Below are 24,444 nucleotides of genomic sequence, written 5' to 3'. Positions count from 1 at the left end.
AAACCCCTATCAATCATGTTATTAAATCATAAAATAACGTACCAATTTTGCATTTTGTTTCTTTTAAATAATTTGAAAAAAATATCGTTACTTTTACCTCCCCCCCCCCCTTAATTACTTATTTGCCTAAAATGTCTGCCTTCGTTTAGCATTCATATTCATACTTTTTAATTAACAATTTACTTTGAAAAATTCTATTAATATGTTTTTGTATTATAATTTTTATTTATATTTTTATGTATATGGCATATTGTTTTGCTTTTACACAGAAATAATCAAATTAAAGTACATTTAAATATATATATAAAACACTAGATTTAAACAATATAAAATTTAAACTTTAAAATAGTGTAGAAATAATTACTTTTATTTTTGTTATGTAGTGTATAAATTAATATTGTAATATTATGTTTAAGTTATTGATTTACAAAACAAAACTTTTTTATATAACAGAAATAAAAATTAGAAAATATTTAATAGTTTTTGGATAAAAAGAAAGAAAAAAGAAACTAATTATTAATGTTTTATTAATAAACAAAAACAATAAAAATATGTTGAATTATATTAAAAAAATAATAGGTTTTTTAATGTTTAAAGGAAAATGTTTAAAATAGTAAGAGCCTCCTATACTTATAAATGTTCATTCCATTCTTATATCTTTTTTAAATCGTCATTCACACTTATAGACTTTCTATCAAAAAATACTAACTTATGACAAATAAAGTACTTTTTTAGGTTTTTAAGTAATAATTTTTTGTAAGACTATATACACTAGACTTTATCGACTTGGTAATAGAATAGAATATAGACTTAACAATCGACTAGACTATATACTACACTATTGACTTAAGTATAGACTATACTATAGTCTATACTAAGGACTAGACTATAGACATTATCTACACAATAGACTTGACTATAGAGTAGACTATAGACTAGAGTAAATACTTGACTACCGAAAAGACTAACGACTAGACTAGATAATTGACTTGGCTATAGACTAGAGTATAGACTATAATATAGAGTGGACTATAGACTAGACTATAGACGAGAATAAGACAAGACTATAAGCTTGACAATATTTAGACTATAGATTAGACCAAAATATTGACAAGACTAAAGACTTGACTATATACTAGACTAAAGACTAGATTACAGACTAGACTATAAACTAAACTATAGGCTAGATAATAGAATTGATTATAGATTAGATTATTGATTAGATTATAGAACAGATTACATATTAGATTATTCACTAAGATAAGACAAGACTGTACTATAGATTAGACCAAAATGTAGACAAGACTAAAGACTTAACTATATACTAGATTAATAACTAGACTATAGACTAAACTATAGACTAGACTATATCTAGATAAAGACTAGGCTATAGACAAGACTTGACTATATACTTGATTATAGATTAGACTATAGACTAAACTATAGACTAGACTTTAGACTTGACTATAGACAAGACTATTGACTTGACTATAGACTATACTATAGACTGGAGTATAGATTAGACTATAGACTAGATTATAGACACATCTATAGACATACTATAGACTACACTACAGACTTGACTATAGACTAGGCCAGTGATGCTCAAACACTCATAAAAAAATACACAGCTGAATAAAACCAAATACATCTCCACAAGCACATGTACATCTTTATCCAATTCACAGTGTTGTTGTTGCTTTTTCAACAAAGCATGAAAAAATGTGGCTTTTTTGATGAAATTTTCAGAGGTTGTCTCGGATTTTTACTCATATCTCCGTTATTTATAGACCGATTTTGCTGATTTTAAATAGCGATCTTCTCGAAAGAGGTCCTGAGATATCGGATCTCGCCGATATCTGGGGACCTCTAAAAACTGATTTCAACAGACAGACGGATATGGCTTAATCGACTCCGCTATCTATAAGGATCCAGAATATATACATTATAGGGTCGGAAAATTATATTATAGAAATTACAAACGGAATGACCAACTTATATATACCCTTCTCACGAAGGTGAAGGGTACAAAAACTATCTACTGTACTCTCATGTTCTTCTTCATTAATTCCGCTTTTTCAAAATGTTGTTGTTGTATTTCTGTGTGTATTTCAAAAACGACGTGCATAAACTTTGCTTCGACAAGTGCTGATCAGCAAATGATTTGAGAGCAAACCAACTGATATTGATCATTATAAAAAGAAGAAGAATTAAACCAATAGTGTATGTGTATCAACTTGATGAGAATTTTCTTACGCTATCAGGCTTGCTATGAAATAGCAATCTTGAGCTCCTCTGGACTAGACCATACACAAGACTTTATAAGTTACAACAAGTAAGAGTTCTGTGCCGAATCTTATATACCCTTCACCACGGTGTGTTAAAAAAAAAAACAGTCAGTACCAACAAGCACATAACTTACTTTGAGCTCAACATGCTTAATTTCATGTTTTTAGATTTAATATTATGGAATATTCATCCAATTTCGAATCTACATACTTAATTCCATATTTCTAGGTTCAATATTATAGAAAATTCAAAAGGTACTTTTTCAGAACGAAAAAGGACCAAAAAGTTTCCGTATGAATATGTATTTTGTTTTTGTTTTTTTTTGCAATTTTTGTTTGAGCATGAAAGAAAAATTTAAATTTTTGATGAAATTTTCAGAGGGTGACTCGGATTTTTCTCATATCTTCTTTATTTATGGACTTTATAGGGTTGGAAAATTATATTATAGAAATTAAAACGGAATGACAAAATTATATATACCATTCCCACGAAGTTTTAAATTATTCGAAAAATTTTCGGATTACTATATATCTAGGTCAACTAAACACCAAAAGTTCATTCTGTGTGTGTGTCATAGTGCTATGTCACAGTAATATCAACAAAAATATTTTAAAAATCAATATTGATTTCATGATGATGATGACATCGAAATAATCAAGGGTTTGTTAAACCTAAACTAACACCTTATATGAAAAGACAATATTTCTAAGGTTTCACCAAAAGAAACGAAAAGAACACAGGTATTGAAATCATTAGAAAATAAATCGTAATTTAGTTTTTAATTTAAGGTCCAACGTTAAAACCACAATGAATATAATAAAAATATTAATTTTATTACAAGCAATTTATAGCGGTGTTTTGGGTCTTAGTTTTACGGTTACCTCAAAAATCTATATGGATGTAAAACATCAAAAGAAACCTATGGGACGCATAGTTTTCGGTTTATTTGGCAAAAGAGCACCGAAGACCGTTGCTAATTTTCGACATATCTGCTTGAGGGGTATAAATGGCAGCACCTATGTTGGTTCGGAATTTCATCGGGTTATTAGTCGTTTTCTAATACAAGGCGGTGATATTGTCAATAAAGATGGCACTGGTTCGATTAGTATTTATGGTGATTTCTTTCAAGATGAAGCATTAGATATAGAGCATATTAGACCCGGCTATTTGGGTATGGCTAATAGAGGACCCGATACTAATGGTTGTCAATTTTATGTAACAACTGTAGCGGCACAATGGTTAAATGGTAAACATACGGTGTTTGGTAAAGTTATCGAAGGAATGGATACAGTTTATGCTATAGAAGATGTAAGTCGATGTAATGTCTGTGTAAACTTTTTCATGATGGGTTTCAAAATTTTGAATTATTTAGGTTAAAACGGATACTGATGATCATCCGATAGATCCAGTTGTTATTGTAAATTGTGGAGAAATGCCAACAGAACCTTATGAATTTTATCCAGATGATTTTAGGTAAGTTATTATTTCATTACTTTGTTTCGATCGATCAAGATCGAGCAAGTATTTATATATTATTTATTTTAAAATTAATAAAAATATTTTATTTCTCTTTTAGTATTATGGGTTGGATAAAGGCTGCCGGCTTACCGTTCTGCAGTTCATTCTTAGTCTTAATGATATTCCACTATTTTTTCCGCCAATTAAATATGTATTGTTAAATATACAAAAAAAAATAATGTATTTAAATAAAAAACTAAATATAAAATTAGTTTAAAAATAGAAAATTTAAAAAAAATGTATATCAAACATCTTGAAGTTCATTGTTTAGTTAACATCGTGACGATTTCTATCGATGATTAAAGCTCGTAGTAATATTTGGAGAGTGGGACCCATATGTAACTGTTGTAGGTAAAAATGAAATTTACTGTTAATTTTATATATCAAAAAATCTAGGTGAAATGTATAAAATTTAAAATAATTCGTAGAAAAAAAAATTGCCATGTTCGGTAACGATCGAAAACTCAATATATACAGTCTATCAACTAAGTTTTTTGCCTACCTTTTTTAAGAGAATTTAGATTTCTGTTCATAAATAAAATTGGAAAAAACATGTAAAAAGTAAATTTATGTTTTCCAATTAAAAATGGAGATTGTGTAAAATGGGAAAACCAAGAAAAAATATTAAAATACAAATTTTGGTGCATTTGTTGTTGCATTTTATTATTCTTCATCAGAATTTGCATGTCAATAAAGTATTTTGCATATTGAGAATTTCGGTTAATTTCGTTGGTTTTTTTTCAAATTATGTTTTAATTTCTCTTTGGAATGTACTTAGTGTTAGATTTATTGAATAAGAATCAATATTCTACAATTCTAAATAAAATTTACACAGTACTCCCAAGTATAATGGGGTTTCCGTAATGTAGTGTTTGTTTATCAATACAAAATGGCCAAAAATCCAAATTATTTATGTTATTATATATAGATTTATACTTAACTTAACATTTTTTCTAGGTCCAAATCCATTGATTATCTAATATATCATGAATCCAATTCAAAATTACTTATTATTTTCGAAATTTAATCAAAGAAACGATAGATTTCATATTAAGTCAAATATTGATAAATTCTTATAGGTATATAGGATAATAAATCAATTAAGAAATGTCCAAGAAATGTCGTTCCACTACCAAAATATCTAAAAATGCTATTCTAATATATAGGAGAAATAAAAATATTAAATTTTATAATATTGAAAAAAATAACAAAAAAGCCCTAAAAAAGCAAAATAATTTATTGACTTAAAAAGTTAACAATACGTTATCATTTTATCAAAAATTTCGTTATATAATATCACGATTTTTCATTTTATGGTAGAAAATTAATATATAAGATATTCTTTAAAAACTACAACAAACAAATAGTTTTATTTTGCTGTAAATAATTGTTCAGATAAAGTTTTTTCTTAAACTTTATAAAATTTTACATAGGCAAATTACTTAATTGATTCACTGTACATAATTTAAATTAAGATTTCGATTGCTTTCGAATGCCTTATTACCCTTATATCGTTATCGACTTTTGTTTTTTTAAACAACACATCACGAATATGATAATAAAGTTCTCCTCTTGCTTTTACTTAAATAATTTACAAGCTTTATATTTTAGACTTACATCAATATAAAGATAATCCTCAAGATTTTGTTTATATTTATAATGGGTCTGTTGCGGACGGAATAGTATAATGACATTGATTTTTGTTTGCGAAATAGTTTTGTTTGTAAATATTTTACAATATGTAAAATGATGTTTCTGATCTTTATAAATAGTTGTATTTAAACTATTATAATAATTCCTGATGCATTTACGTTCCTTTATCTGGATATTACGTTGATGTTCTTGCAAAATATTGATGTCATAGGAATGGGCATGTTTAAGTTTGGGGTTGGTTTCAGCATCCAATTGACGTTCACTTATATTGAGGTAGGGTTTATCGCATAAAGTTGTGTTTTCATCGTTGCGGTAATAAATTAAATCTTCAATAGCGGTACTAAAAATATACATAATTATTCCTTTCATGTTCAGATTTATATAAAACTAAATAGAATATTATGTAGCCTATCTTATCTATCTATCTATCTATCTATCTATCTATCTATCTATCTATCTATCTATCTATCTATCTATCTATCTATCTATCTATCTATCTATCTATCTATCTATCTATCTATCTATCTATCTATCTATCTATCTATCTATCTATCTATCTATCTATCTATCTATCTATCTATCTATCTATCTATCTATCTATCTATCTATCTATCTATCTATCTATCTATCTATCTATCTATCTATCTATCTTTCTATCAATCTATCTTTCTGTTTCAGACAACTAAACAATTTAAAAACACATACTTGTCTACAACTTCAAAATCAATCGTTAAACCGGGAATTTTAACAGCACTTCTAACAGCTGCTCCGAGCTCACCAGGACCTATAAACTCTAATTTCAACACAAATTTAAAATATTGATTTAAATACACGTTGCCCATATCTAAAATGTTAGTTCTTAATTCAAAAGGAAGAGATTGTATGGTAAAATGTTTTAAATTAATAGGCATTTTATCTTGATAATTTTTTTGATGTTGTAAATAGTTTTGATAAAGCGAATTTAAAATGGAACAATTTTCGGTGTTAACACGTAATTGATTAATAAATTTTTCAGTTTGTAGTAGTTGTTCTAAAACCGTAGAATTAGGCAGATCTTCATTATTATTAACCAAAATATAGGTTTGTATAATATTAAAAAATCTTTGTTCTTTTTTCATATTCATCAAAGTTTCAACTGTTTCTGAGCTATTTTCCATTTCACTTAAATCTGTTGAAAAACTTGGAATCTCTTGCAAAACATTTCCTTCTTCATTTAAGCCCTTAAGATAATCATCATCTTTTTCAGTAATTGATTTAAATATTTCCAGGTAAAATAGTTTTTGTAATAAATGATATTCTGCGGAAGTTTCTAATTGATCTTGAGGTGCAAGTGGTAATAAGGGTTTAGATATTATTAGAATGGGCATTATACCATGACCATTTATTTTCAATATTAATTCTTCATTTTCATTTACAATTATTTTTAAATCTTGTCGAAATTCTTCATTAAAGCCCATAGTACCTTCAGTCCGTATGTTAGTAGTTTGAAATGGTAATAATTGAAGCGTTTTATTGACCTTTATGTTAATGTGACCCAGAGCAATTTTTGGTAGTTTATTTGGATTTTTTTGGTCTTGTTTGATTTTTAGAGAAACTTGGTAATTGGTAGTATTTTGAACATAGGTTTTTGTACGATATTGTTCATACCAAGGCTAGAGAAAAGATAAACAGTTTTATTCGCAACATACTATATAATTAATGAAAATATGCATGTTTATGTTTATTGTTTACAATTATGACAAATGCCATATTAGTCCTTTGGTCTCATATTTTGACTATTTTTTTCAAATTTCATTATCCTGTGTAATCTTTCATCTGTTTATAGTTTAAATACAGATATAAATCTTTAACGTTTCAATATGAACATAAATTTTATATTTTATACGTTTTTTTAATATTTTAAATACAAAGAGTTGATCAATTTAATGCAATTTTAAAATTACGAATAAAAATAATGTCGCTTGTCGTTAGTGGTTATAATTTTAATCCATCTGTACACTTCTGCAGCTTTTTTTCTCTGTATCTGTGTAAATTGTTTTTGCTTTAGCGTTTCTTTTTGTTTTGTTTACATCATTTTTTTATACACCTCATAAAGCTACTGCAAGAAAAATAACAAACAGCTGATAGATGGATCAGTTTTTGTTTGTTCGTCGGGTTGAAATTGTTGTTAAAAATGCAAATTCTTTAAAAAGTTATAAAATATTGTTAAAATTCGATATTAAAAGTTGTGTAAAGTTAATTATTGTGTGTATTATTGTGAGAATATAAAAGCATTATAATCAAACAATTTTAAGTGTGTAAAAAGTGAAATGTGTTAAAGATAAAGTTCCAACTGTAAAAAAGTGTTAAAAAGGTGAGTTTAATAACATTTTATTTGTTTTTTCTACCTTTAATATAATGTTATTTGGTTATATTTGTGTGTAATGTAAAATAATTTTAAAAGTATGTAATTTTTAAAATTATACCTAAGCAGTAGTATGAATGTATTTTTTTATAGGTTATGCTTTCCTTTTGTATGATAAACAAAGTTGAGCAACATGTCTGTAGGATAATGTTGCGGTATAATTTATTGCTAAATAACAATAATATCGGCAAAACAGTCTATAATAATTTTGCATTAAATTCAATGTTATGTTTAGATAATACGACAAAAATCTTTAAAAAAATTGTTTTTGTAAAAAATTGATTTTATTTTTTAAATTTTAAAAAGTTTTGGGAAAATTTTGCGGTATTACAGATAGGTAGGTTGCAGATTTGTTAAAGAAATTAAAGAAGAATTCCATAAAAAATACGAAAAATATGGGAAAACTTATTTAAGTTGGTCCAGTAGTTTTGATTTAATATTATAACAAAAAACAAATTTTCTCCTTATTCACTTCATGAAAACTAGGGTTCTATAGTTGAAACGAAAAGTCGACTTTTCGACTTTTTGCATTTAGTTAAAAGTCGATTTTTCGACTTTTTTCATTTAATTAAAAGTCGATTTTTCGACTTTTAATATTTTATAAATAGTCGACTTTTCGACTTTCCGACTTTTTTCGACTTTTTCCGACTTTTCCCGACTTTTTTCGACTATTTTCGACTTTCCGACTTTTTTCGACTTTTTCCGAAGCCAGAAGCGTAAATTTATAATGTTGACATTTAACATTATATTATTATTATTATTATTATTAAGTATTATTATTAATAAAAAAATTATTTATATTTGTCTATTTGTTGAAATTTTTTGAGTTTTTTCGACTTCTTTCTATTTTCAACTTTTTCCAACTTTTTGACTTTTTCCAACTTTTCGACTATTTTCGACTTTTTCCGACTATTTTCGACTTTTTCCGATTTTTTTCGACTTTTTCCGACTTTGTTCGACTTTTTCCGACTTTTTTGGACTTTTTCCGACATTTCGAATTTTTTGACTTTTTGATTTTTTCGACTCTTTCCGACTTTTTTCATAGACGATAGTCGAGTTATCGACTTTTTTGCAACAAAATAGTCGACTTCGACTTTTCGACTTTTTTCGACAAAAAGTCGATTGTTCGATTATATAGAACCCTAATGAAAACGAATTTTCTACATTTCAACACATATTTACAACATACCTTTAGCCCCAGATAAATGGTTTCCTTGCTTAATGTTACCGATTTATCCAAATTAACGAAAATCATCTCTAATTGTTGGGATTTACCACCCACCACATCTAATTGAAATATGGAACGAACCTCAAAACCTGTAATTTAGATAGTTATAAAAACACTCCCTTCACTGATCTCTCTTAAATATAAAATAAAAACCCAAATTTAAAATATGTTACCTCTTCTAATAGGTGGAATATGCAAAACACACATTTCCTTTTGATTTTCATGCAATAGACCACATTTATCAAAGAAATAGACCGAGTTTTTTAGGTCGCAAGTTTCAGAGCTAGGCAGTGATAATACATTACTGTCATCTAATTTTAAATGATCTAGTACATGATCTAACGTATGATAAACACAAATGTTTTCGTTTGATATTTCTTCTGCTATGGCAGACGCTGCAGATGAAGTCGGTTCAAATTTCCGATTAAAATATATTGTTTGAGAATTTAAGTGATCTTTTAATTCCTCCTCTGTTTCTTCCTTAAATTGTTCAATATCTTTAACTACATTTATATCAGTTTGTGTATGATCTATAGATTGCAGACTAAAATGAATATCGTTTGTCTTAGGGTTATTGGCTGTTGTCAAATCTTCTTGATAACACAATTTATAACGTCTTCCCATTAAGTCTAAATTTTCTATAATTTCATTAAGAATATCTTTAACCTCAATATGATCTTTCATGGGCTTTAAAACACATTTATATTTCTGATAACGTAATGTCATATTGGGTTCTGTGTCCAATTCAGGATCAACATTTTCTAATTCCAGCATTTGTATGAGATCAGTTAATATCATAGAAGCTACTTGTTGAGTATCATCGTCCTAGTAGTTTTAAAAATTATTAATGAAAATTTGGGGAAAATATAATAATATCTAAACCTCTTTAATATAATGCCATTCTTCATTTAATTTCTTCCATTTATAAATGGCTGGTACTTCTCCCGTATTTTCTAGTTCTATATAGGTGGAACCCTCAACATTCTGAACAAATAAAGTAATTTGGTTTTGTTTTATAGATATTTTAGGTATGAATACCATTAATTTTAAGCGAACCGATTTCTAAGGAATGAACAATTTCCAATATAAAAGATTGCTAGATCGAAAAAGCAAATGCATTTCTTTGACTTTATATACCTGTGCCCTTGAATTGGCATAACATGTTATACATCCTTCATAATATGTATTTAAACGATTTCTGATCGCATTCTTATTTAACATTATAAATAATTCTTTCGTTTCGAAACTTGCCATTGAAAAATTCAATTCATTTTCGTAGTTGTGTTCAAATAATTCTTTGATTTTAAAAGGCCCGGCTATTTTTAAATTAACACAATCCACTCTATTCACCGTATTATTCCTTAGCTTAATAGTTTCTAAATAAAAAATTTAAACTAATAATTTCTCAGTATAAATAGTATATAAAATTTTACCCCACTGATCATGTTCATTAAATTTATGTCTTCTATAATAGTTCATAGTAATTTCTCGCCGATTCCATGTTAATTGTGGTATTATAAATGTCGTTGACAGTATAAAACTAGAAGTTTCCATATGTTTTACATCACTATGATCCGTTAATTGTATGCGAAATTCACTATATACTGTTGTATTTTCACAACAATTAATAAAGATATTAAAGTAATTGATCGCTAAAGGTGATATTAATAAATTATTTGGTTTTAAAGTCAATTTAGCTTTTGATGAATTTAAGCTACATGTTGGTTTAGCCGAACTCTTGATACGTGCAATACTTAAACGATAATTTCTTAGACCTTTATTCACAACTTTGATCTGTTTCGAAAAATTTGGTTTATCTGCATAGTAATCCTCTTCTGTATTGCATAGTATAGTGTCAATATTTAAGTGTTGATCACGTATTTCTGGTTCAAAAAATATCGGTATACCTTTGACATAGATGGTGATGGGAATTTTCTGAAACACAAATGTTGATTTTTATATGAAACTAGCTATAACCAGTGTGCTTTACTACCCTTAAAGAAAAATACCAAGGTTCGCCAATTTTTCCGAACGCTAATAAGGATTTTAATGTAAATAATATTGTATTGTATTTATTTCATATGAAAGTGTGCCCTTTTTTAAATGTTGGGAAAAAGCGAACCTCCTTGTCTGCTTTTTTCCCCAAAATATTTAGATAAATATGAAAATCCTTTGGGTAAAATTTTACGAATCTAGTTCTATTAGTTTCTTAGATAAAATATTTTGATGTATTTAATTCATTCGAGAGGTTCCGCTCTCCCCATTAGTAGTCCACCAATTTATTACCCAAAATATGCTAAAGTTATTCGGGAAAGTACTGTTAAAATCTAAATAAAATCGGTCTAGCTGTGTAGCGTTTGTATGGAAACCATACATTCGTTTTCCAGGATTGTCCCGTTTAAAATGTGTGCGAACTAATAGGGCAATATTCTAAATGAGGGCCATCGGATCTTGTATTCAGTGGTTCTTATATCTCTGTTTTAATACCGAAAATATACTATTTCACCAACCTGATCTGTAAACAAGAACAAGTATGGTTCATGAAAAGTTCGACTGATGTATTTCATTTCAGATAGTATTCCACACGATTCTTATATGCGATTGAAAAAGTTTGAAGAGAAATTTAAAGGATTTAAGAATATTAGCTATGTTTTATATTCCCTTAAAAATTAAGTAGATTTGTGCTGGAAAATTTACAAATTTATCGATATCGAAACCAAATTCTGGGAATCAAAAGGGGTCGAATTAAATTCCTTTGGAAATTTCAAACGCATTCAAATTTCATATATTATTAATCATTTAATGAGAATTACACTAAACTTTGTGGACTTAAACATATTCAGTTTCTTCCTGATACTCTAATCAAAGTACATAATTAACCCTTCATCAATTAATATTAAATCGGTTCAAAAAGCTAATTGGTTTCCGTTAATGTAATTATAGACATTTTAATTACGCACCTCTATACTTGCAAATTCAGTTGCAATATATAGTACATTTTTATGAGTTCCAGGATCTTTATACAATGCATTTAAAGTAACATACATAATTTGACCAGTAGGAGCCAATTGACCACCCATGGGTTCTATATTCATACAAGATTCATCTTTCTGTAAATGTACAAATCGTTTTACATAAATATAAAGTAAACTTATAAATGTAACTCATGAAAACAGGAATTTATATATAAATAACGTTGTTCAGTTCTCGTTATCGAGAATAATTCATAATAATTATGAAACTTTGAGAAATAATGTAAATCGGGGTTCTTGTATAACCAATCAAAAACTTACCAATTTTAGTTGAAACCAAGTTGTTGTAGGTGTAGCATTTTCTATAAATATATAAAGCTTTATAGGTTCTAAAACATCTACTAATTTTGATATCGAACTTGGAATAAAATTTACTTTTGGTGGAAAAACTTGAGCTTTAATATGAAATGGATAACAAGCATAAACTCCCACAAACTTAATGCTAAGAAAAAGTGTAAAACAACTATAATAAAATTAATAACTTTATTAATTTTATTTTCCACTTACAGTCCTGCTAAAGTAATAAATCCCAATTTATTAAATTTTACTTTACATGGTACAAATAGTTTCGCATCAGGTTCAATGAAATATTTCCATTCGGAATTTGTAAACTCCATAATACCCAAATTGGAATGTGGCTGAATTTATACATAAATGGAAACGTTATTAATAAAAATTCGCTTTAAAGAGATACTTACAATAACATCATAATAAAAGAAACCACCTATATTACTGGTATTTTCAAATACCATTTGAAAATCAAAAAACTCTCCCGCATAAACTTTATCCTGCAAAATAACCTCATTGTTCCATTTGATTTCTGGTACCGAACAATTATATTCAAGCCACAGTTTAGAAATCATATGCTCTGTTTCCACAATTTGACTAGAGTTATTTAATGCATTGTTTGTTGAAGGCTGCATAAGAGGACACACTCTAAGTTCTATGTATTTATGTTGATAGCCGACAATATTCGGTATAACTATAATAGCAATGACTTTTCCAGTATTTGGTTTTAGACGTATAATCTCGTTGTTACAGTAGATTTCTTGGGGATCTGTAGCTAAGGTATTCCAATCCATTTGAGTATAATTTTTATATTTTTCTATAGCATTGAAATAAGGCGTTTTAAGTAGAGCATTTAGAGCTTCTTCTAAAACTCTTTTTTCTAATTCTGGTTTGTCGAATATATTAATTTTCTTCACATTGGACACAAACTTATGGGACATGTCTGGTATGAAATCTGGATAAATAGATAGAAAGATAGATAGATAGATAGATAGATAGATGGATAGATGGATGGATAGATTCTTACATAGATAGATAGATAGATAGATAGATAGATAGATAGATAGATAGATAGATAGATAGATAGATAGATAGATAGATAGATAGATAGATAGATAGATAGATAGATAGATAGATAGATAGATAGATAGATAGATAGATAGATAGATAGATAGATAGATAGATAGATAGATAGATAGATAGATAGATAGATAGATAGATATAAGAATTCATTTCTATTTTACAAAATCTTCAACTCACCTAAAGCTAATTTATCAAATTCGCTACTACACGACGAATTATCATCGATTAAGGAACGCACACTAATTACTGAATTTTCTGAACCTTCGCAATCAAATTTAAACTCTACATCCTCCAGTTCACTTACTACACTTCCATCAATGTTTTCAGCTTTCGCTGACAGTTGAGTGTAATAAAATGGATCATTTACTGTGATGGGCAAATGTTCCTCTATATTGCGGGCATTTAAAATTAATGGTGTTTCGTTGCCATCATTTCGTACGGTACATTGTACGGTTATTGGTACCGTTAGGGGATTCATAAGTAATACTAAACGTTTTTGAGGTATAGCAATGGGTATCTCGCCATAGTCTACAATGTCAGGAAAACATTTAACGCGTATATGTTGTGAATAACCCCTGAGATCAAATGAATCACATATAAAGAGAACCATATTAGTTGTTATTTAAGATTATATGACATATTGATTTACTTTATCAGCATAGAATATATACCACCATTCTTAACCTTAAATTCCAATTTGACCATAAATTTTCCAACCACTGTACAATAGAATTGAATTTTAAATGTATTACTTTGGTAAGGTTTTAAAATGAATCCCTCTGCAGGAGTTACTTCTATATGAGCTGTTTCCCGATTTATTACATCATGTAAATATACATGTGCATCACACATTTCTGAAAATATAATACAGATATTTATTTCTTAAATTCTTCAGGGTCCGTTTAATCAGTAAATCTATACATGTTTGGCCATAATACTACTTGCTTTACTTAACAAAAATATACTAAACTGATTTACCGATAACGAAAATCTGTGATCACTTCAAGGTTCCATCAGGAAATTTTCTTCCGATTATCAACTTACCATCATTATTTACAGCTTTTATTTCAACACAATGTTCTTCACCAAAATATACCTGACGTAGGTCAAGGACAGCTGGTAAAATTTGTATTTCAGGACCAATAATTTTACCACTTAAACAAATATTCTTTTGAGCATCATTCCACGAAACGCTTAAAGCAGATGTTATGTTAAATGGTGAATGAACATTATCGGTTGGTTGAAAATCTTTATGCATAATCGGACGAAAAGTAATTTGTACCGGAAATGAAGTATTATTCGGAATAGTAAAACATTTTGGTTTAAATTCAAAATGTCTAAACGGATATTTATCTATAGGTGATAAGTTTTCATTGGACTCAAATGGAGATTCCTCTAAAATTTGAGTGTTTAATAACGATGTAGATTTTCGCTTATACTCCTCTAGTGATATAAAATTCACATAGAATACAATATCTGTTACAGACTCATTGCATATAGAGAATTTCTGAATTTCTTCTCTTTTAAATTTTAAACTTGAAAAATTTATATATTTGCTATCAACGAATAAGGAACAGCGTAACGGTTCGTGAGCGTAGTTTATATCTAAATTTTCACCTGTTGAAATATGAAAAAATGTTTTGAATATATTTTTTTAACTATTGTTAGTTTCTTCTAAAGTACCTGTACTAAATTTTAGTTTCAGATTATCAACTACTATTCCCATATCCTTGCAATATAGTTTTAACAATATTTTACCATAATCTTTTCTCAATATATAAAATGACTTGGCATTGATAATAAGATTTGAATCTGAACTATAAAGTAAAAGAAATGTTTAGTTTAGTTAGAATAGTCCATAGGTAGTTCAATAGGTTTGATGTTAGACAATAGCCTACTCAAAAGACTTTTCCATAGACTAGTCCATAGTCTAGTTATTAGATTAATTAAGTCCCTCTATATATTATTCAATTGCTTAGTATATAGACTCGTATATAGAAAATTTCATATACTAATCAATAGTCAATATATTTGTCCATAGATTAGCGAATAGATTTTTTTCAGACTAGTCAATAAACTAGTTCTCAGATTAGTCAATACTTACTTGTCTATAGTTTATTCAAAGATTTGAACATAGGGTAGTCAATAAACTAGTCCACAGACTAGTCAATAGGTTATTCCATAGCTTAGCCACTAGACTAGTTCTACTTGTGTATCTACTTGTCCACAACTAATTCAAATACTTATAAATAAGCTAGTCTAGTCCATTAACTACATAGTCAATAGTTAATTTTTGTTCATGGATTATTAAATACACTGGTCCACAGACTAATTCAGATGCAAGTAAGTTGTAAGTTGTTATTTTTTAACTCTGTACACTCAAAATGCCCTCGTTGGTTAGGAGAGAGCCCTCCAGAGAGCCTATACCTTTATATAGGAAGTTGGAGCCCCGAACAAAAGTATTATTTGATCTCCAACAACTTAACCAAACATAACCTCAAACGAGGTATGTTAAGCGAAAGCGATTGAGACCCAATTTTGTAGAAAACTTGGCAACAGACACAAGCCTGATCGTCCTTAAGATATAATGGCGATAACGCGAGAGTTATTTTAATGACTAAGCTTCGAATCCGAATCCAAAATAGCAAAGTTGCCAAATGGTGAAAATTTCGATTCGAATTGAAATACAGAACAGGGGTGAATAGAGTACTGAGTCAAAGAACATGTTAAAACTAGTTTATTAACTATTGGAATTGTTAGGTAATCAGGATGCAAAAACACACACTTGGATCCTATTGGTCCCTTTGTAATATATTCATATCATCACTTACCACTTTATATTAAATTGCAATTTGTTTGCCGATCTATTAAACAAAATCAATTCATAATAGGTGCAACTATTAACGGTAGAGGGAGCGAACACTATGCTCGATGGCAGCGAAACATTTGCATCATCTTTACACAATATTATTATGGGTATAGAAAAGATAATATTTGGATGTTCACTCCTTATAAAAACATGACGGCGTCGATTTATTTTCAACTTAGCTATAGGTTCAACGCTAACAGTAATTTGTAACGATTGATCGGGTTGTAAGAAATTATCAGTTAATTCGGTGGGATATACACGTACCGTGGTATCATTGCTATCCGTAGTATATACTAAAAGACGTTTGTACTGTTGGAGAGGAAGTTAACAAATCATCTTTCCTTTACATATCATTTTAATAAACTTACCAAGCCTTTATTGGTAATATTTATAATGGATTCATAGGAATTATTCATCTTTAGAGGTTTCTTATAAATTATAACTCTGGGTAATATTTGTAAGCTATTTACTAGATTTTCAGTTTCATTGCTGTAATCTAATAAGTTAATAAGTTAATCATAGTTAGAGTGTGACTCAAGAGGATTCTCGGGTCCTTCATAGTAAATTTAAAACACACTATGTTTGTGTATTGCATTAGGGAATTTACATTTTGGAATGATAATTTTAAAACTTACATTGTTTTAGTGGACAGCAATATGTCAATTGCTTTTTCATGGGTTTAGAATCGCGACTATTTCCCATAATGGACATTTCTGAGTTCTGTTGATATTCAATTGTTAAAAAAAGTATTAATATTTTTTGTGTCAATTATACATACATATGTATTATTTTTATTATAGAAATAATTGTCATTTATGGGTTTAAGAAGTATTTATTCAGTAGCGGGTTAATCATAGGCCCATCCGGTAAACTTTGAATACTTGTAATATATCTTTGCCATTTCTGATTCGATGTGACAAAGTTATCTATTTCTCTGTCTATCTATCTATCTATCTATCTATCTATCTATCTATCTATCTATCTATCTATCTATCTATCTATCTATCTATCTATCCATCTATCTATCTATCTATCTATCTATCTATCTATCTATCTATCTATCTATCTATCTATCTATCTATCTATCTATCTATCTATCTATCTATCCATCTATCTATCTCTGTATGTTTGTATGTATGTATGTATGTATGTATGTATGTATGTATGTATGTATGTATGTATGTATGTATATATCTACCTATGTATGTATGTATGTATCTATCTATCTATCTATCTATCTATCTATCTATCTATCTATCTATCTATCTATCTATCTATCTATCTATCTATCTATCTACCTATCTATCTATCTATCTATCTATCTATCTATCTATCTATCTATCTATCTATCTATCTTCCTAGTGTTACACAAACATTATTGATTATTTTTTGGTGTTAATTTAAACGAAATAAAACAATTTCACTTAAAATTTGTTAAATTACTAGAAACAGTATATTTTCCGTTTTTTTTTTATTATTATTTTACATTTTCCAGCAATGTGCTTATACTTTAGAAATTAGTTAAATTTAAATTATAAACAAATCTTTCTTTTTTTGTAAGTAAAAATTAAATAGAGGAAAAAATAATAAAAATTAAATACAAATCAAAAATTAACAAAATTAGGAATTTTATCCATACAATGGCGTTGCAACGCTACTTTTTTTTCTTTTCTGTATATACTTTTAAAAAGGAATTATGTCTTGAAAACACACAATATTTGCCGTTATATGAGATGTAAATGATAACAGATGATTGTTTTGATGTTGTAATTTAATTCTGTTCATTTGTTGACGTTTTTCATGTTGTAATCGAGGAAAAGCGTTAAGAATTTTATAAAAAAAAATTCGTCTTAATACATCATCGCACAATGTATATTACGCTTCCAAGTCATTGACGAAAAGTACTTCACGATTCTTTAAACCTACATCCGATAAAGTTTTATTAGCATTTGCTGAGGCAGCACAATCAATATCATTTGATTTGGAATATATAACACGTTTGGGAAAGTTCGTTGTAATTTCAAACTCATCCGGTGAAGAGGGATGGCAGAATAAGTAATTGGAAACATCCTGTAAAGAAAAAAATAAATAAGTTTTTTGTGAAATAAAAAAGGTAGTTTGTTGAGGACTTACTATTAAGGAATTTGATTGCAGGAATCTACGTTCAATACGGGCACCATTTGGCAGTTTAAATACCACACTTATGGCATTAGGAGCATCGGCGGGTGGTTCTGATGGTACTTGCTCTGCCATATCTAGTTTCAATTGAGCAATTTCCTAAAGTTTTAAATTATATATTTATATCTGTTGATGGTTTTAGTGTTTTTAGTATTTGTCTCACCTCTTTACGCCTTTCTGCTGCTTGTCTTTCCCTTTCTAAAGCCTCTTCTGCTTCTCTCTCCTTTTCTCGCTCTAATTGCCTTAAGCGTTCCTTTTCCTCATCAGCTCTCAAACTTTGACGATATGCCTCATCCTGTTGCTGGCGCAGAGTTTGCGTTAGATTACGCTCTAAACGATCTGCTCTGGCTTGACTCAACCATACATCATTGGCATTGATAACGGTCTGTAAACGATTTACCAGTTCATCTGCAGTACAATCACCCTCAAATCGTCCCATTATCACCATACGATTAGCTCTTAATGCTATTAAAACCATAATGGGATACGAGCGAGCGTTTATCGAATGCGACACACGATAGCCTTCAGGAGAGGAAACATCACAGCCCCAGAATAAAGTATTACGATTTATAAAATCGATTACTGTACGATTTGCCAACGTTTGGCTACAGAATGTCTCGACATCAGAATTTTTCGTCGGATCTTTGTGTAGATAAACTAACAGGAAACGCAGTTCCTGTTTGGCATCATTTAAGGCCTGTGCATATGTGCCCTGATAGAAAACCGGATGTTCAGGATATCGTTCGCTGTAGGAGCGTATAAAACTCATAACATCACCCAAAGGATCTGTGACAACTGTTAGTGGAAGTAGTAGATAGATATTAGGGAATTATATTGTTTTTGGAAATATTATTGGCTTACTTCTCTCCTCATTTCCTCCCAGAAAAGCACTCAAAATGCTTGATATTGTTGAGTAACAATATTGGAATACCATATTGATAATATAACCTATTATGCCTGTTATACTACGTGGCATGGGACCTGGTGTCGAACTTCTCGCCGAACGTCCTCCCGGCATTGTGGCGGAAAAAATTTGCTGTAGAAAACGATCATTTATAACAGCTGGCGCTCGTACATCTCTAGAGCCGACAAATGAAGAGGGCCTACCTTCACGTATGTTCATTTGTTCTTGTACGGCAACCTGTCATGGTAAAGGCAAAGTTAATATATTTTCTTGTTTTTAAATTTAGCTTAAATAGCAATTTCTCTAAATGCAAATGAACATTTTGATTTACACATCTATATAATGAAAACAAAAAAAAATAAATTTGTCTTTGTTTTCAATTTATTTACAAGAAAATGTTTTGATATTGTGAAACAGGCAGTTATTTTTAACCTTCGAATTATAATTACATATTTCCAGTTTGATGACTGTCTACCAAATGTTTGTTCTAATAGTAATTTTAGGATAAGAACAGAAAATCTCACTTACTATGACTAAATCATATGTAAATTCATACAAATGTCGAACCACTATGAAATCTCCGGACAGACCCTACATTAATTCTCTACTTATGTTTCTAATGTTTTTAAAACCATTATTATTCACCTCTAAGTCCCATTGATGTCTGATTAAAACATCCCGACATACGCTCATATCTTCAATGCCTGTTAGATCTTGAAATTGCAAAACTTTTTCAGTTTGTTCATTTGTCAGACCGTCCTCCATCATGTTTACTTAGCGTTATAAAAAATAGATTTTCTTTATATTTACAAATTATTAACTGAAATTGTAAATAGAAATTAATTAGCAAATACATAAATTATAGATAATTAAGATATAAACAACCTTGGTGTTTCTAAATTGCCGTTGTGGTCGGTGTTTCTTTTCTCTTTTTTTTTGTCTTTTTGACCAAAAGTAAATCTTGACCCCAGACAGACGTGTCTCTTCCTCTTCTTGTGTTTGGTTGGTTGTCAGACGACAGCTCCCTAAGATTTTTTTCACACACCTTTACTATTGTTTTAACACAATTTTAGAGTAAGTTAAACAATTTTAACATATTTAAGTGTTTGGGGCTAAAAACATAGAAGTTTTTTAAGCAAAAATAATAAATTTTTGCATTAATATAGGTTAAAAATAATTATTTAAAATTTCCGATTAAATTTCCGTAGTTTGTAAAAAAATTCAATGACAATTATTTTTTTTCGAAAGATAAAATGTCAAAGAGAGCAAGAAAATAATGCTGCCATATCAAATCAAAAGAAAGTGTCAACAATTTAACTGATAAAACAGGGTTGGCAATTTAAAATAAAGGAAAAAATAACAAAATTTTAAATAAATATATTAAAAACTTGAAATAAAAATACATTAAAAAACTTGATTAATATATAAAATTAAAATTATTATTTTATTCAAGCATTAGAAAAGCATTGTTACAAATTAAATAAACTTATACCAGTAACAAACCAAAAAAAGTTGATAATACAGTTCTTATATGTATAAAAAAATGGCCACACTTAACATTTAGGTAAACAAATATAGTTGGCAACTTTATTTACAAGTAAACAAATAATATTTTTTTACAAGAACTTTACCACAGGGTTTCAATTAAAATTCACAAAATTTTGCACTTTTTCAATAAATTAACAAACATTTTAAACAGAAATTAGATTTAATAAAATGAACTTTAGCAACGATACTGCCAAACAAATCTTAATCGATATTATACGCACCGTAAATCAACCGGATAATTCGAAAAAACTTTCCGAAGCCAAAGCCTCTGCGGGCAAGGAAATGCTTTTAATGATGCAACATGTCTTCCCGTTGGTCATGCAACTACAAACTGAAGTCATCAAATCGTACGGTTTCCCCGGCAACCGTGAAGGTCTAGTGCAATTTTCCCAACTAATACGTGAGTTGGAAAGGGAAGATGTTGAAATTGCTCGTCTACGCAGTCAAATTAGAGCCATTTATTTACCACCAATTGCCATCAATACCACTAATGATATTTTGATATAAAGCGATGGAAAGTTTTTGGGCAATTTTTTTTCGTGGAATTTGCTAATATGCTGCCAGTATTAGGTTTATTTTATAATATTAAAGGAAATATTATTAGTATTAAGTGACCAATGTTTTTTATATAGATTTTAAGTGAAATACATAAAAGTTTCTTTTTTCAATACTTTGTATTTTTTGCTCCATAAAACATTTAATAAATGTTAAATAAAACATAAAAATGTAGTTTTACCTATTACTAATTAATTTATTTAGTTAAGAGTCTTGTCTAGTCTAAAGTGTGGTCTGTAATATAGTCTGCAGTCTACGGTTTAGTCTGTGCTGTTTGCAATAGTTTGTCAAGTTTATAATCAGGACTCTTGTGTAGTCTATAGTGTGGACTACAATACTCTATAGTTTAAAGCATGGTCTAGCTTATAATTTGAATTACTGTATATAGTTTGGACTAGTCTTTAGTTTTAACTATAATGAAGCTATAGTCCTGATTATAGTAAAGTCTGGATGATAGTCTAATCTATATTTTGGACCAGGGTCTATAGTCTGATTTAAAGTGTAGTCTTTAGTCTGGATTACTGGCGACTGTATATTTTGGACTATAGTGATGTTTATTGTCCTTACTAAAGCATTATCCTTACTAAAGCATTGTCGTGGGAACGCCTGGCTGTAGGATAGTCTGGTTTTAAATCTACTTTAAAATGTGGACTTTAGACTTGTATATGGTTTGGAATACATAAAAAAATTTAGTCTAAGGTGGGCTATAGTAAAGACTATTGACTGAATTAGAGTCTAGTCTACAATACTGGATGTATTATAGTCTGGATTAAAGTTTAGGCTAAAGTGTGGACTATTAAAGTCAAGTGATTAGTCTGCGTTAGCTAGTTTATAGTTTGGATTAAAAGCAGAACTTTATTTTAGTCAAAATTATTGAATAGTGTTGTCTTTAGTTTTGACTATAATCTAGGATTGATTGGAATACAAATATTTGTTTTTTTAATAAAAACACACATTTTTTCTTTAGTTTTAAAAACTTTATTTTTGTTTTATTTTTTTAGAGAAAGCAATATAATTGACTTTCTGCTTGTATAATATACAAGATAAAATTGAAATGTTGAAATCTTTTTGTATTTTATTTTGTAACCGATATGCTTGTGAGTATCGATATTTTGTGTATTACAATACAAAAATGTTTTCATACGATACCACCAAGTGGTACTTTATTAACTCCCAAACAGACCATAGTAATATCATTTGAAAGCATTTCTTTAAAGTTTGCAAAGATATATAAATAATTACATATATGTATAAATCAATAATAAGAACATACATAAATGGCAAATTTGTTGTTTTTTTGTTAAAATAATAAACATTTAATAAATTATTTACAAACAAAATAATTATAATAGTAGAACAAACATCACAAAACTAATATAGTGTATGTAGTAGTTTTAACAGTAAATAAAAATATAAAATTTGTTCAAATTGTATTCATATATGTTTGTTTTTAAAAAACCCCAAAATTATAATTAATTAAACAAAAATAAAAAAACAATTATGGCATAAAACTGCTTAAAACAATTACTACCATTTTCTTATAGAATTTCCAAAAAATAAATATTTCATTAAAATTTTATAATTTTTGTCAAGTGCTAAAAAAAATGTCTAAACTTAAAATGAATTATTATTAATAAAAGATTCTGAAAATGGTTTATAAGCAAAAACCTACAGATTAAAATAGTATTATTATATAATATATAGAGATATTTTTATAGGAATCTATAAAAAAATTAAAAACAATTATTTATTTATAAACTATATATAAAAAGACTATTTACAATAAAAAAGTATTAAAAAAATACTTTACTAACTAAACAAAAGCACAAACAAAAAATAAATTAAAACAAAAAACTTATCGTTGTTGTTTGCCATTTAGAGATATTTATACGGATGATGATGATGATTACTCAATTCAACCGGCGTTATTGGTATGCTGGAAGCATTATTAACATGACCATTGCCATTTAAGTACAAATTATTATTTTTATTCAAGTGCTGTAATTGCTCTTCAATTAGTGAGTTTTCTGCTTCAGTATGTTTGTCTTTTAAGGAGGCGATAGTAGGTGAGACGGCAGTTAGTGGAGTTGGTGATTGAGGTTTAAGTGGTTGTTGTGTTGTCGATGATGTTGAGGATGTTAAGGCATCATTTGAGTTACTACGACTTTGTGGTAGTTGTGGTGAACGTACACGAGGATAATCATCGCTTAAAGGATTAGCATAACCATGAGTTATCATCATATGACCCAAATTAACTTCAACACCTGGAAAAAATTTTTTTATATATTATTAGGACTTTTTTTTATTAGACTTATTACTTACCCTCTTGAATCTCATAAATTTCCACACCCGGTATGGGAGAACCTTCACGGGCAGCAGTATTACCAGTAATAGATTTAACGCGATCTTTATAAGTAACAACACGAGCTATTAATTTCTTCCAGCGAGCCACTGTAAAGTTTTGAGGAAAATTCCAATATTTAATTATAAAAGTAAATCTTTGCAAATTAAGATGTATTTAAATATTATACCTTGAGTATATTCTTCAAATGCTTCAATAGATTGTTGATCCCATGTTTCGGGATCATTTTGTAAAGTTGATTTAACATTTGCCAAAAAACATTCAACTGCTTGGAATCTGAAAAGAAAAGTAAAATTTAGATTAATTGTAGTTCACTTCAAGTTTAAGTTCTAGTTCAATTCTAGTTTAGTTCTAGAACAGTTCTAGTTTAGTTTCAGTTCAATTCTAGGTTAGTTCTAGTTCAATTCTGGTTCAATTCTAATTCTGTTCTAGTTCAGTTCTAGTACAGTTCTAGTTCAGTTCTAGTTCAGTTCCAGTTCAGTTCTAGTTCAGTTCTAGTTCAGTTCTAGTTCAGTTCTAGTTCAGTTCTAGTT

The 24,444-nt window shown here is 28.6% G+C and overlaps 5 protein-coding genes across 10 annotated transcripts in view; 2 read left to right on the top strand and 3 right to left on the bottom strand.

Annotated features, from left to right (window-relative positions):
• Nucleotides 1-3,077: 3,077 nt before the first annotated feature.
• LOC111678651 (peptidyl-prolyl cis-trans isomerase, rhodopsin-specific isozyme) lies at nucleotides 3,078-4,043 on the top strand. The gene is made up of 3 exons (XM_023440064.2): nucleotides 3,078-3,597; nucleotides 3,662-3,762; nucleotides 3,866-4,043. Exons 1-3 carry the CDS (start codon nucleotides 3,097-3,099, stop codon nucleotides 3,966-3,968), a joined length of 705 nt encoding a protein of 234 aa, XP_023295832.1. The 5' UTR covers nucleotides 3,078-3,096; the 3' UTR covers nucleotides 3,969-4,043.
• LOC111678655 lies at nucleotides 3,963-17,082 on the bottom strand. 3 transcript variants are annotated; one of them, XM_046948422.1, is made up of 20 exons: nucleotides 17,000-17,082; nucleotides 16,733-16,860; nucleotides 16,327-16,673; nucleotides 15,179-15,312; nucleotides 14,540-15,112; nucleotides 14,145-14,349; nucleotides 13,673-14,070; nucleotides 12,823-13,367; nucleotides 12,632-12,762; nucleotides 12,386-12,566; nucleotides 12,053-12,202; nucleotides 10,526-11,027; nucleotides 10,230-10,468; nucleotides 9,975-10,154; nucleotides 9,266-9,917; nucleotides 9,054-9,181; nucleotides 6,923-7,112; nucleotides 6,166-6,778; nucleotides 5,425-5,800; nucleotides 3,963-4,149 (listed from the first exon to the last, which is right to left on the bottom strand). In XM_046948422.1, exons 1-20 carry the CDS (start codon nucleotides 17,073-17,075, stop codon nucleotides 4,075-4,077), a joined length of 5,823 nt encoding a protein of 1,940 aa, XP_046804378.1. In that variant the 5' UTR covers nucleotides 17,076-17,082; the 3' UTR covers nucleotides 3,963-4,074. The 3 variants fall into 3 exon arrangements, with proteins under 3 accessions (XP_046804378.1, XP_023295837.2, XP_046804383.1); XM_023440069.2 differs by having other exon boundaries at nucleotides 6,166-7,112; XM_046948427.1 differs by lacking the exons at nucleotides 3,963-4,149; nucleotides 5,425-5,800 and having other exon boundaries at nucleotides 6,640-6,778; nucleotides 6,876-7,112.
• A 706-nt stretch (nucleotides 17,083-17,788) lies between these two features.
• On the bottom strand, nucleotides 17,789-20,669 carry LOC111678647 (FAS-associated factor 2). The gene is made up of 6 exons (XM_023440056.2): nucleotides 20,332-20,669; nucleotides 20,092-20,266; nucleotides 19,404-19,683; nucleotides 18,706-19,337; nucleotides 18,498-18,641; nucleotides 17,789-18,434 (listed from the first exon to the last, which is right to left on the bottom strand). The coding sequence occupies exons 2-6, from the start codon at nucleotides 20,212-20,214 to the stop codon at nucleotides 18,240-18,242; spliced, it is 1,374 nt and encodes a 457-aa protein (XP_023295824.1). The 5' UTR covers nucleotides 20,215-20,266; nucleotides 20,332-20,669; the 3' UTR covers nucleotides 17,789-18,239.
• Nucleotides 20,670-21,036: 367 nt separating this feature from the next.
• LOC111678653 (protein C10) lies at nucleotides 21,037-21,687 on the top strand. Its single transcript, XM_023440066.2, has one exon. The coding sequence runs from the start codon at nucleotides 21,163-21,165 to the stop codon at nucleotides 21,499-21,501; it is 339 nt and encodes a 112-aa protein (XP_023295834.1). The 5' UTR covers nucleotides 21,037-21,162; the 3' UTR covers nucleotides 21,502-21,687.
• A 1,154-nt stretch (nucleotides 21,688-22,841) lies between these two features.
• LOC111678643 (tudor and KH domain-containing protein homolog) overlaps nucleotides 22,842-24,444 on the bottom strand; it is a 16,149-nt gene continuing 14,546 nt past the window's right edge. For all 4 annotated transcript variants that reach the window (XM_023440049.2, XM_046948450.1, XM_046948444.1 and 1 more), the window contains 3 exons: nucleotides 24,081-24,187; nucleotides 23,872-24,000; nucleotides 22,842-23,813 (listed from right to left, as the gene is read on the bottom strand). In XM_023440049.2, coding sequence (XP_023295817.2) covers nucleotides 23,425-23,813; nucleotides 23,872-24,000; nucleotides 24,081-24,187 — 625 coding nt within the window. In that variant the 3' untranslated portion in view covers nucleotides 22,842-23,424. The remainder of the gene's footprint in view (nucleotides 23,814-23,871; nucleotides 24,001-24,080; nucleotides 24,188-24,444) is intronic.

This window comes from Lucilia cuprina, chromosome 2, assembly GCF_022045245.1.
Source record: "Lucilia cuprina isolate Lc7/37 chromosome 2, ASM2204524v1, whole genome shotgun sequence".
NCBI lineage: Eukaryota > Metazoa > Arthropoda > Insecta > Diptera > Calliphoridae > Lucilia > Lucilia cuprina.
The sequence above is the reverse complement of the archived record's forward strand: the minus strand, read 5'-3'. Positions and strand labels throughout refer to the sequence as shown.

What these genes read in the sequence shown, in the direction of transcription:
- LOC111678651 (XM_023440064.2), top strand. Translation starts at nt 3,097, where the DNA reads ATGAATATAATAAAAATATTAATTTTATTACAAGCAATTTATAGCGGT. An exon ending in CAGTTTATGCTATAGAAGAT is followed by an intron (nt 3,598 to 3,661) that starts GTAAGTCGATGT and finishes TGAATTATTTAG; the next exon opens with GTTAAAACGGATACTGATGA. An exon ending in TTTTATCCAGATGATTTTAG is followed by an intron (nt 3,763 to 3,865) that starts GTAAGTTATTAT and finishes TTTCTCTTTTAG; the next exon opens with TATTATGGGTTGGATAAAGG.
- LOC111678655 (XM_023440069.2), bottom strand. Translation starts at nt 17,075, where the DNA reads ATGTCCATTATGGGAAATAGTCGCGATTCTAAACCCATGAAAAAGCAA. An exon ending in ATGCCAATTCAAGGGCACAG is followed by an intron (nt 10,155 to 10,229) that starts GTATATAAAGTC and finishes TTCATTCCTTAG; the next exon opens with AAATCGGTTCGCTTAAAATT. An exon ending in AGGATTATCTTTATATTGAT is followed by an intron (nt 4,150 to 5,424) that starts GTAAGTCTAAAA and finishes TACCTACAACAG; the next exon opens with TTACATATGGGTCCCACTCT.
- LOC111678647 (XM_023440056.2), bottom strand. Translation starts at nt 20,214, where the DNA reads ATGATGGAGGACGGTCTGACAAATGAACAAACTGAAAAAGTTTTGCAA. An exon ending in GGGAGGAAATGAGGAGAGAA is followed by an intron (nt 19,338 to 19,403) that starts GTAAGCCAATAA and finishes TTCCACTAACAG; the next exon opens with TTGTCACAGATCCTTTGGGT. An exon ending in TGCAATCAAATTCCTTAATA is followed by an intron (nt 18,435 to 18,497) that starts GTAAGTCCTCAA and finishes TTTTCTTTACAG; the next exon opens with GATGTTTCCAATTACTTATT.
- LOC111678653 (XM_023440066.2), top strand. Translation starts at nt 21,163, where the DNA reads ATGAACTTTAGCAACGATACTGCCAAACAAATCTTAATCGATATTATA.